Source organism: Onychostoma macrolepis, chromosome 18 (genome assembly GCF_012432095.1).
Source record: "Onychostoma macrolepis isolate SWU-2019 chromosome 18, ASM1243209v1, whole genome shotgun sequence".
Taxonomy (NCBI): Eukaryota; Metazoa; Chordata; class Actinopteri; order Cypriniformes; family Cyprinidae; genus Onychostoma; species Onychostoma macrolepis.
The window spans coordinates 13,212,653-13,225,145 of NC_081172.1; the positions used below are offsets into that span (position 1 = coordinate 13,212,653).

At 35.6% G+C, this 12,493-nt stretch overlaps 1 protein-coding gene across 4 annotated transcripts in view; it reads left to right on the top strand.

Annotated features, from left to right (window-relative positions):
* Positions 1-12,493, top strand: part of carmil2 (capping protein regulator and myosin 1 linker 2) — a 46,078-nt gene that overhangs the window by 4,264 nt on the left and 29,321 nt on the right. For all 4 annotated transcript variants that reach the window (XM_058751425.1, XM_058751426.1, XM_058751427.1 and 1 more), the window contains exons 6-21: positions 373-494; positions 3,920-4,017; positions 4,136-4,206; positions 4,294-4,367; positions 5,430-5,505; positions 5,970-6,058; positions 6,156-6,250; positions 6,359-6,445; positions 6,598-6,707; positions 7,750-7,827; positions 7,973-8,049; positions 8,133-8,237; positions 9,677-9,746; positions 9,839-9,920; positions 11,890-11,986; positions 12,263-12,317. In XM_058751425.1, coding sequence (XP_058607408.1) covers positions 373-494; positions 3,920-4,017; positions 4,136-4,206; positions 4,294-4,367; positions 5,430-5,505; positions 5,970-6,058; positions 6,156-6,250; positions 6,359-6,445; positions 6,598-6,707; positions 7,750-7,827; positions 7,973-8,049; positions 8,133-8,237; positions 9,677-9,746; positions 9,839-9,920; positions 11,890-11,986; positions 12,263-12,317 — 1,386 coding nt within the window. The remainder of the gene's footprint in view (positions 1-372; positions 495-3,919; positions 4,018-4,135; positions 4,207-4,293; positions 4,368-5,429; positions 5,506-5,969; positions 6,059-6,155; positions 6,251-6,358; positions 6,446-6,597; positions 6,708-7,749; positions 7,828-7,972; positions 8,050-8,132; positions 8,238-9,676; positions 9,747-9,838; positions 9,921-11,889; positions 11,987-12,262; positions 12,318-12,493) is intronic.

A 12,493-nucleotide genomic window follows, 5' to 3' on the forward strand; every position in this document is an offset into this window, starting at 1 on the left:
AAAAAAAAAAAACATTTGTAAAAGTAATACACTTGCATGTCAATAATGTAATAAGGATCTCTATATTTAACCTATGGATATTTTTACAGCAGTATTTTAGATTACTTTTCTGTTTCAAAATATTTATAGTGTAATGTAAACATATAGTTAGAAACAGGGAAGTTGAGGTCAGTTTTCAACCCTAATTTTTTTTTACATGCTTAAAGCATGTGGTTTTTAACTGCTTTAAATGTCAAACTGTTGGAGGCACGTAATGGGGATTCAGAAGTGATTTGTCTCAAAGGAAAGTTCCTCTTCAAATCAGCCAGCCGGTTGGTTCTTTTATGGATACTTGCAATCACTCATCATTCCTTGTTTATGTGCGTTTGTGAGGTGGTTATTGAGACGGACAGGCAGATCTACTCTCTTAGCCTGATGTCAGTGCGAGATCTGGAAGCTGTGGTCACCCATGTCACCGCCTCACTCAAGAAGATTTTTCCGGATTCATCGCCCGGGTGAGTGACCTGTTAATCATCACCGCTGATCTAACATTGTGCATTACTTCAAATACTTTTCATGCATTTGTTTGTTCATTAGATTTCCATTTCAGTGCTTTTAATTAAAAAAAAATAGTCTAATCCAGTTGTGCATTGTGGTTTAAAATGCATTGACCAAATAATCAGGTATAGTTAGGATAGCAAAAGAAATAGGCTTATCAAAATTTTGTTATTGACCTCAAAAGCATTGTGGCCAATCCAGCTCTACAGTACTTTGGCACAAATGCAAACATGGGCAGGTGTAACGGCCTCATCCTCAAAGACTGTTTTAAAAAAGGTTTTAAACATAAATAATGCAATTCATTTTTTAACTTAAATTGAATTTATATTTTGTATATTTTTATTATAGTTTTATAACAATAAATTATACATATTTATAATTTACTCTTAAAATACACACTTTACCTATAAATATATATGCATTAGTGATGCGCGGGGCGCTGCGGATAATCCGCGGGTCGGGTAATAAAATATTGCATTTTGATTATTTGCGGGTGGGTCGCGGGTGGATAAGATAAATCATTAATCATGCAAATTTTATAACTACATTTTCTAAAATATGAACGTGTTTTAAATAGGATACAGAAATTGAATAAACTGTAAATCAACATATTAAAGTTATTCAACAAAACATTATTTAGTCAAGAGCAGTGAGGGATTTCCTCTCTCTTTTGTTGTTTGATTAACATTAATAACAGACGGCACAGCTTTATTACGCTGCTGTCACAAGACCTGTTTCACAGATCCAATACTTATACACATGCGTTTTCTTTCGCAATTTAAGACAAAACCGACATTATGAGGATACTCGCCAGGACAACCATTTTGACGTTATTTTGTGTGTATTTGGCCACTTAAGCGCAACAAGCTTCGTTTGTTTGTTCGCAGCGCAGCGCTTTGGATGTGACTGCAGCGCACAGAAAAGCGCCTCTGGAGCGCACGAGTACCGAAAGACTTAAAAAGACGTGCAAATAATACATTTCTGTGACGATGCAACAATGACCGATTAGGCAATTGACAATTCTGTCAACTGTACGGAAACGCGAGCTAAAGTCTTGTATCCCAGCGTGCAGCAGCACTAGATGCGCCGATGTGAAGAGAAGGTCAAAGAGAGCGGACGCGGTACAGCTGAATCACTCACGCTGATTTCAAATGACTGGTTGTGTGAATTGATTTACTCATCTAACCTACACGCTATACTGAATAAATGTTTTGCAGGAATTTCCCTCATTTTAAAGTCGAAAGCTGCGGGAATATATGCGCAATCCCACACCGAAATTCAGGACCTCCTGATTAAGCGTAATTCTACTGTAGGCCTACATAGAATTGTGAAACATGACTTTTCCAAAACTTTCTGGGTTTATTTATTTTTCCAAAACTTTACAGGCCTGGATATTGCTGTTTTAAAATCCCATGACTTTTCCAGGTTTTTCATGACCGTACGAACCCTGAATGCGACGATCGGGTGCGGATCGGGTGTGGTTATCTAAATCAGACAAAAATATAGGTGCGGGCGGTTGGCGGGTGGATAATTTATTTGAAGCTGCGGACTCGGGTGACGTTTTAGCTCATCCGCGCATCACTAATATGCATATATTTTTATTTTAGTGCTGTCAAATGATTAATCGCGATTAATCTCATCCAAAATAAACATTTTTGTTTACATAATATATGAGTGTGTACTGTGTATATTTATTATGTATATATAAATACAAACACATGCATGTGTATATATTTAAGAAAAATATGTTATGTTTATATATTAAATATATTTATATATATATATATATATATAAAATATAAATATATAAATGTATGTGCATGTAAATATTTATACTGTATTTATAAATATATACTGTATGTGTGTATTTATATATATACTTAATAAATAAACTCAGTACACACACATATATTATGTAAACAAAAACTTTTATTTTGGATGTGATTAATCACGATTAATGGTTTGAGCACTAATTTATTTATATGACTTTTAAATATAATATGTGACCCTGGACGACAAAACCAGTCTTAAGTGTCAATTTTTCGAAATTGAGATTTATACATCATCTGAAAGCTGAATAAATAAGCTTTCCATTGTTTGTTAGGATAGGACAATATTTGGCCGAGATACAACTATTTGAAAATCTGAAATCTGAGGGTGCAAAAAAATCAAAATAATGAGAAAAATGCCTTTAAAGTTGTCCAAATGAAGTTCTTAGCAATGCATATTACTAATCAAAAATTAAGTTTTGATTCAATTATGGTAAGAAATTTTCGGTAAGGAACATGATCTTTACTTAATGTCCTAATGATTTTTGGCATAAAAGAAAAATGTATAATTTTGACCCATACAATGTATTGTTGGCTATTGCTACAAATATACCCCAGCGACTTAAGACTGGTTTTGTGGTCCAGGGTCACATATGTTTCTCTGTAAATATTAAGATAATAATACTTTTTTTTTTTTTTACTTCTAAAAACATTTTTATAATTTACAATACTGTTACATTGAGAAAAAGTCAAAATTAAAATATTTTTTGAAGTATAGATAACTTTTAACTAATTAACAGATTTTTCCATTTAAATTGCTTACATATTTCTGTTAAAGGTATGGTCACATTAGCAAAATTTTGGTGAAAATTTGCAGACAAAAAAAGAACCAATTTCCATAGTGTAGAGATGTATGACAGCTTTCTGTTGGTCGGCACGATGAGTGAAATCTCCGTGAGCAACTTCTTCGGCCTTGAAACTCCCATTCGTATGGATTCCTATTGAAATGACTGTAATTTGCCTGCAAAATTTCACAGCGTAATTTCACATTACATTAATTTGACCACTCTTTAATGTAAACATGTAATTAGAAACAAAGTGCAGTTGAGGTCATTTTTCAACTCATTCTTCCTATAAATTAAATATGACCCAGACTACATTAAATACGTGTTCACTTACAACAAGGTTATACGCATTTGTGCTGACCGTAATGTAGGCCTATTTTATGTATTGAATGTCTAGTGTAAAATCTGGGTCCTGGAGCAAAACCACTGCTTTTATCAATCATTGTAGACAAGTGGATGATCTTGATGTAGTTTCACTTTTCCATATTATTCCTTGTGAAAACCTCTAATGACTTAAACCATAAAGTCTTCACTGATTTGACTCACTTCTTCTCGAAAGTCTTAACAGATTTATCTGCCCACAAATGGAAAAAAAATATGACCTTTAGTACTCATTATCTAATGCCATCAAATGCCAGCATGTTCATTGCATATATAAGTTATTTTACCACTGACTGGAAAACTGAAGAAAGAATTTGTGTTGGCTGATGTGTTTTACTGACGTGTTTTACTTTCCTTTATCACCCTCCATCTCTTTCTTCCTTTCAGGAAGTTGCTGAAGAAAGTTCCCCCTGACCTCCAAGAGCGGCTATGCAGTCTTGCCTCTAGAGTTGAAGAACATGTGAATGGAGCAGTTGGACCATGTGGTCAGATGATTATTATAACGTTTTGTGTGATCAGCTGTAGAGAACAGTCACATTTAGATGTTATTTAGATAACTAAATACTTTGATTTGATTTCGACATTCTCTTTGGTCCTTCACAGGAGGCTTTTCGGACACTTATGCAGCTTTGTGTGACTTCAATGAGTTCCCTTGCTGTATGGAAGTTCAGTGGGTCTGTGGTAATCACTACTAATAAGAATCAAATTGTCAAAGGATAAGCGATGGTGGTTTTAAGAACTGTTGCTCCTGTGGTTTCTAGGACGTCGATAACATTTACCATGTTCAGAACTGTCGGGTTTTCAGCCTCATTGACTTCAGTCACTTAGACAGCAGGTAGATACAATGACTTTTACTTCTAAATAAGAAATTCATTTTTAATATGTAAAATGACATATTATATATACATTTATATAGTATACACCATATGTGACCCTGGACCACAAAACCAGTCTTAAGTGTCAATTTTTCGAAATTGAGATTTATACATCAACTGAAAGCTGAATAAATAGGCTTTCAATTGATGTATGGTTTGTTAGGATCGGACAATATTTGACTGAGATACAACTGTTTGAAAATCTGGAATCTGAGGGTGCAAAAAAATCGAAATATTGCAATGCATATTACTAATCAAAAATTAAGTTTTGATATATTTACGGTAAGAAATGTACAAAATATCTTCATGGAACATGATCTTTACTTAATATCCTAATGATTTTTGGCATAAAAGAAAAATTTATAATTTTGACCCATACAATGTATTTTTGGCTATTGCTACAGATATACCCCAGCGACTTAAGACTGGTTTTGTGGTCCAGGGTCACATATATAAATGTATTCATATAATTTTCATTTATAAAACTTTAATACACTGCCATTCAAAAGTTTAGGGTCTGTAAGATTTAAAAAAAAAAAGACAAAACAAAAAAAACAACTTTATTCTCACCAAGCTGCATTTTTAAAATAAAAAATACAGTAAAAACAGTAATATTATGAAATATTATTACAATTTTAAATCACTGTTTCCTGTCACGTGATATTTCAGAAATCATTTTAACATGCTGATTTGGTGCTTAAGAAACATTTCTTATTATTATCATTTAATAATCATATTATGTTGGCAACAGCTGTGTTGCTTAATATTTTTATGAAAACTGTGATACTTAAATTCTTTGAATAGAATGTTCAAAAGAACAGCATTTATTTGAAACACATTTAAAAGTCTTTACTGTCACTTTAGATCAATTTAATGTTTCCTTGATGATAAAAAGTATTCATTTCTTGAAAAAAATCTTACTGACCCCAAACTTCTAAACGGGAGTATTTTTAATATATAAATCAATGCCACTGTTAATATATCTTTTGATGTTGTGGTATTTCTGATGAAAATTTGAACAGAGACTTGGCTTTAGCAGTGGGTGCTTTGTCCTTCAACCAATGGTTCACCAAGATATGCAGCAAGGACTTCAAACTGGTATGTATAGATACTACTGGGCCAAATAATCATGAATACTGATGAATAAAGCTGGAAACTTTGAGATGAATGGTTGTGTTTAGACTGGCTTATCCACTCATGCCAGACCTCCATCTCCTCTCGCTTGTGGCTGTGGAAAGGTCATATATAGGCCACTTGCCAAATAATAAATTGTTGTTCTGACCATGACGCATGACAACACCATGACAAGACAAGCTCAAGTGTGATACAGTATATTCATTTAAAATGGAGATAAAGATTGAAGGATGGGTAGAACAAGGACAACTTGAATAAACCAAACAAGCCTCTCTTTATTTAAACTTCGATACTTTATGGCTGCACAGCTCTTTTTTTTTTTATCATAGTAGCTATGTCATAATTCATGTCATTCTTAATGTGTCGTCCATCAGCCTCCAAAAACGAGAATTGTATGTCATTTATCAGCCTTTGGTCTTTGTTTTCAGACCCCTGATGTGCAGGAGCAGGTCCTCTATATGATCGCCCGGTCCTGTTCTCTGGAGGAGATCAGTCTGGAGGCCAGCGGACTCAAAATGTGAGTTTCATTAAGGCCCTTGCGCTTATGAAAAGCTAAACACATTTACCCAGTGTCTTTGAGGTAAATTGATTCTCTTTTTGCATCCTCGATGCAGGGATTTTGCTGTGAAGATGGCCAGCGCTTTTCGGGACAGTTCTGCCTCTGCTGTTCATATCATAAACCTCTCTGTCAATGCTATTGAAGATAAAGGTACTGATGCAGATATTCTCTCTGATCTGAGATTAGGTCTCCACCTGTTCATTGTTTTTTCTGTGTACACATGCTGATATTGTGATTTCTCTGTTTTCTTAAACTTAGGAGTGATTGCTCTTAGTCAGAGTTTGGGCAGACTGCCTCGTGGCCTCAGTCAGCTGCACCTTTCCAAGGTCTCTATGTCCCCGAAAGGTGCTGCGTTGATCTCTTACTCCCTTTTACACAATTCAAGATGCTGTTTCATGCCTACAATAGTAACTAGATACATTTTCTGAGGACAGTGTAGCTTTGGTTGCCATGCTGTTGGCGTCTTCAACTTTTTTCTCTCCCTTCCTGTCGCCCAGGCCTGGGCTGTCTGGTTCAAGTTCTTCATCAAAGTACATCTCTCTGCAACACTCTCACCCACCTAGACTTGAGCGGAAACATCGGCTGCCTGGCGACAGAAGAGGCTGTGGTGAGTTTGGGAGAGCTGGGAGGATGTAAGGGCCTTAGTTCAAATTTGTGCTTGCCCAGCCAGTATTTTCACTGGCGCACCACCAAAATAACTATTTATATTATACATATGAAATATAATAGATACACTACCATTCAAAATGTTAAAATTAATTTTTTTTTTTAAAGAAGTCTTTAATGCTCACCAAGGCAACATTTATTTGATTAAAAACAATAACAGTAAAAACAATAGTATTTTGACCATTTACAGCTATTTTTTGTTTTAATATATTTTAAAATGTAATTTTTTTTCTGTGATGGCAACGCTGAATTTTCAGCAGACATTACTCCAATCTTCATTGTCCTATGATCCTTTAGAAATCAATCTAATATGCTGATTTGGTGCATTTCATATAATTATCAGTGTTGAAAACAGTTGTGCTGCTTAATATTTTTGTGGAAACAATGCTAAATTTTTTTCAGGGTTTTCTGATGAATAGAAAGTTAAAAAGAAAAGTATTTATTTGATATAGAATTTTTTTTGTAACATTATAAATGCCTTTACTCTCTCTTTTGTAAATAACAACAAAAAAAACTACTATTTTCACTGGAAAACTGAAAAGAAAAAAAACTTAACAGTACTTCGGTGACATGTTTAAATCAGCAGAATTTGACAAAAAAAATAAAAAATAAAAATCTACGAACAAATAGTGACAATGCAGCACGAGCCCAAACGTGTCACTCATGTCAACTGGCCCGAAACGCCACTTGCCTGTGGACTTGTTGTTGATAATTGTATGGGTGTGTGATATATAGATGGAATCAATGATGTGTTTCAGTACATTAACGTTTTGTTTCGAGGGACTATAAATGTTGTTTGCAGTCATTGAATATTATTTGTGATTACTGAAGCCATGTCTTGGTTTCGCATTGCTGCATATGTCTGCCTTTCTGTCTGATAGGTTTTATTCATCACCAGCATTGCAAAATCTAGCAAAAAAGAATGTATAGAGTTGAACACTTGGGACGGCTTTGAAATAACATGCTTGTCTGTCTCTTTTTAGAGCCTCTTTAAGTTCCTATCTGCTCCAAATGCAGTTTCTCACCTGGACCTCAGCTACACCGACTGCCCTCTAGACACAGTTAGTCACATCAGTTATATTCTGCATCTTCAATGTCAAAAATGTTTGGGTTGTAAACCAGCTTGATATTTTCACTACGGTATTTCCTCCAAATCGTATCTAGAGTACCTTTGACCTTTCTCTGTCTATATTTGTTTCTCTCTAGTTGTTTGTGTCTTTGTCTGCGGGCTGCTGCACTACTCTGAGCTACCTCAACCTCTCCAGGAACACTTTTTCTCATAGGTGAGCCATCAAAAGTGATATTATGAATTATAAGCATCTCTACACAGGCTGCATGTACATACTGATCTGTGTGGCTGTTCTAGGAAAGTACGAGAGGTCACACGCAGTGTAAGGGATTTCTTCAGCAAGAGCACTGTGTTAAAATACGTGGGATTGGCTGGAACTAAACTACCTCCAGAAGCTCTCAGGTATGGGGTTTGTACCAATATATGCATAAATGTGTGTGTTACAAGCTGGAGTACTCCTGAGATAGGAAATTTGCATCTGTTTGCTTATGGCCTAAATATCCGTAATTAATTTTGTATACTGTGACTTTAAAAAAATTGGGGTCAGTAAGATTTTTTCAAAAATATATTGAAAACAGTAATATTTAAAAATATTATTAAAATGAACTCTTTTCTATTTTAATATATTTTAAAATGTATTCCAATGATGCAAAGGTGAATTTTCAGAAGCCATTACTCCAGTCTTCAGTGTCACATGATCAGAAATCATTCAAACATGCTGATTTGGTGCTCAAGAAACATTTCTTATTATTATCAGTGTTGAAAACAGTTGTGCTGCTTAATATTTATGTGAAAAAATATTATTATTCATTTACTTTTTTAAAGAGGACATCAGATGCCCATTTTCTACATGTTGTTGTGATTCTTTAGGGCAGTGATCTTCAAATCTGGCTCGCGAGATCCACTTTCCTGCAGAGTTTAGCTCCAACCCTGCTCAAACTCACCTACCTGTGATTTTCTAATGATCTTGAAGACACTGATTAGCATGCTTAGGTGTGTTTGATTAGGGTTAGAGCTAAACTCTGTAGGAAAGTGGATCTCGCGAGCCAGATTTGAGTATCCCTGCTTTAGGGTCTTCATGAAAAGTCTATAACATACTTTGGTTAAAATTCCTTAATGGTAGTGTAAAACAACACCCTTTTTACCTAGTCAAAAACAGCTCAGTTGACGGCGACCCATTTCGGTGCATGTCCCTTTAAATGCTATTGAGCTCTGCTCACCCCGCCCCTCTCTTCCGTGGGGTGAGCAGCAGTTCTCTGGGACTGTAAACTTTAGCCGCATTTGTCGTGAAACTCGCTAACTAGCACATTATTAGGAAAGGCGATTTGCAAAGTGATAAAGTGATGTAGGTGAAACTGGATCACGTATGATTCGTGCGAAGATAGACGCATTTAGGTAGATCAGGGGGCACATTCCCTTAAAAAATAAGAATAATAAAAACCTTTTTTTAGTTTACACCTGCTCGAGCGTCGAAATAATGGCAGACTGTGGACAGTTCAGTGAGCCCACTCAGGGCGGGTCAATAGTCATCAATAGTCGTGGGAGGGGCCAGTCTGTGTGACATCAATTTGCCAAGAATCTGTGAAAGGCTTGATCAGAGACGGTGCTTATGAGTTGTGGAGACTTAAAAAAAGCACTGGGTGGATTTGAATCATTATAGGGTGGTTGTGTACACACACTGCCAACACACATTTATGTTCAAACACCATGTTAAAATGAATTTTACATCTGATGTCCCCTTTAAATAGAAAGTTGAAAATAACAGCATTTGAAATAGACATCTTTTGACGATATGTGTTTTTCTTTTATCGTTATTAATGTCCAGTGTAAATGTTGTTTAGATTGTTACTACAGGGCTTGGCCACCAACACTTATCTATCTGAGCTGGAGCTTGACATCAGCTGTTGTGAGGTACAGACACACACACACCCACATTTATACATCAAAGAATTACATACATTTTTTCTTCAAATTTTGTGTGTGTGATTTTGTGTTACGTGTAGCTGAGGTCGGCTGGAGCTCATGTGATTCAGGAACACATCTTTGAGGCCAAGGCCATCTGCAGTCTGGACCTGTCTGACAATGGTACAGTCTCTTATTTTATTCTCTCTTCCATGTGGCCAGCACTTTATTAACCTCCCTTCATACCTTCTTCTTTATTTCTGTCAGATTTATTATATTTCTCTCAGTGACTAACTCTTTCACAACAGCACTAGAGGGGTTACAGGGTCTCTCCTCACATCAGGTTATAAATCATATCTGACTGATGCATGGAGAGATGGAGGCATAAATTAATCTGACTTGCTGTGTGTGTGTGTGCGTTTGTCCTCCTGCTGCTTAGAAAACCTCTTTTCACAAGATAAGTAAGAAGCAGGGGGCTGTTGTGTACGTCTGTATAAACGACCTGGTGATATTTACCACATTTTTAGCATAGATGTTTTTGGGAAAATATTCTAAGTAACCAGGCATGATGCGATAAAGCGATAAACAAAAGCAGAAAATGAGAATAAAAGCAGACAATAGAATCAGAGTTTTGTCAGGACAAACAGTCATCTTTTGGTTTCTATTTGTGTTGCTGGGTAGCCCCGCCCACTGTGAAGTCTCATTTGGTCCAAAATCCCACACTTCCTACCACAATAAATATTAAGATATGTATCAAATATGTTTTTTCCCCCCTGACAATTCTTAACCACTCAGATATTATGCATTTTAATGAAGAATTCATGTAAATATGTTTTACAAAGTACAAGCTTTACATTTCTGCTTTTAAGCACTCTGGAACTTTTTCCACATTTTAAGTGTTTTTAATTACTGTACATGGGTTTTAAACTGGGACACAAGTGAATTTCATTCTCTGTGGTAATCAACCGTTTATTTTGTGATTAACCTGGAATCTTCCTTAGTTGTTGAACTAGATATCTGCATAATAGAAAATGAAACCATTTTAGTGGTTCTTGAAGCAACTAGTGGTGCTTTTTAAGATAGAAGCAATGTTTGTGAAAATGTTGAACCCTGGGAGAAGATGGAATCAGGCCATGCTATTTTTATAGCCCAGGAGGAGACAAAGCAAATATAGGCGTTGTTGTATCTGCTACATGAGGAGAAAAGGCTCAACACATCAGTCAGAATAACACATGACCCACTGGACCCACACTGTGCTGCTGCAGGGCTATCACACCTGTCTGAACACATATACAAACACTGAGACCAGTGTCAGTGTGAAATAAATGAGAGAACTGTTTGAATTATAAAGGATGAAAACAAACATGACTGGACAGTACAATAATCATTTTACACCTGTCAAATTTAACGGATTTATGGATTTATTTTTATGGAATGTATGCATAAAATGATTGTAATTCCTGCAAGATATCTCTGAAATAAATAGCCACCTTTTTTCAAAATGACATGTCATGTTAAAAGAAGTACAACTATTTAAAACATGTCTCAGTACCATTTGCCATTCTGCTGCGCGGTGTCTCTACAGCAAGCGGTTTATAACATTCAATCCTTAAAACTTACAAATATCTATTTTCAATCTACAAGTACTTACTTTTTAGCTACTAGTATCTGTTCCATTAGGTACTAGTACTTATTCATTAGGTACTAATACTTATTCTTTAGGGACTAGTACCTTTTTTAAAGGTACTAGTGCTTATTCATTAGATACTAGTTCTTATTTATTAGATACTAGTACATATTCATTAGATGCTAGTAAGTACTGAATAGACACTAGTGCTTATTCATTAGGTAAAATTACTTATTCACTAAGAACTAGTGCCTAGAATGCATCCTGTGTCGACTCTTTGCAGTTAACACTGTTAACACAGTTAACACTTACTCAGCCAAATGTCCTTAAAAGAATAAATAAAGACGCAAGAAGCATTAGGGCCAAAATGAGCTTGCTTTGCCTCTGCTTGGCATGTAGAAAGAGGAGGCTTGTCTAATATGGTGGCTGTGTGTGATAGAAGTTGTATGGCTCACTTACTGTGAAATTAAATGATGTATACGTAGACAAATCACAATGAGTAATTTGTGGTTTCTCTCTTGACAGGTTTTGAGAGCAATATGGTTACTTTAATTCTCTCCATTGGTCGCAGCCATTCAATTCGGCACCTTTCAATTGGACGCAATTTTGCCATGAAGTCTAAGTAAGTGCCATGAAGTGTAGCTGTGAATTAGTCATATTTTTTGAAATAGTATGTGTGTTTATTTGAAGGTTAGATGTATGAGTGTTCAGGAAACCTGTTTGAAAACTATTACAATTTTGGAGGCACTAAAATTACACTTAAATCACTAAAAGACATTTTTGATGTACCTTTCAGTCTATCCAGCCCATCCTCTCCCCCTCCACGTCATATCTACCCGTTCCCCCTGTTTCTTTCATGCATATGATGCATATTTTAAATGCCGCCTCTTTCTCTCAGAGCTCTTACAGATGTGTTACACCGCCTTGTTCAGCTAATTCAAGAGGAGGAGTGTGTAAGTACATCATTTGTAATAATCAAAAACACTAAACACACACACACACTTCTCATTACTCCATTAGAATCATACTTTAGTCATATTCATAACCAGGCTCTCTGAAATGGTATGAGAATTGCTGCAAAATAGGATCACTTCCCCCATACACCACAGATATATACTCCAGAAAGTCC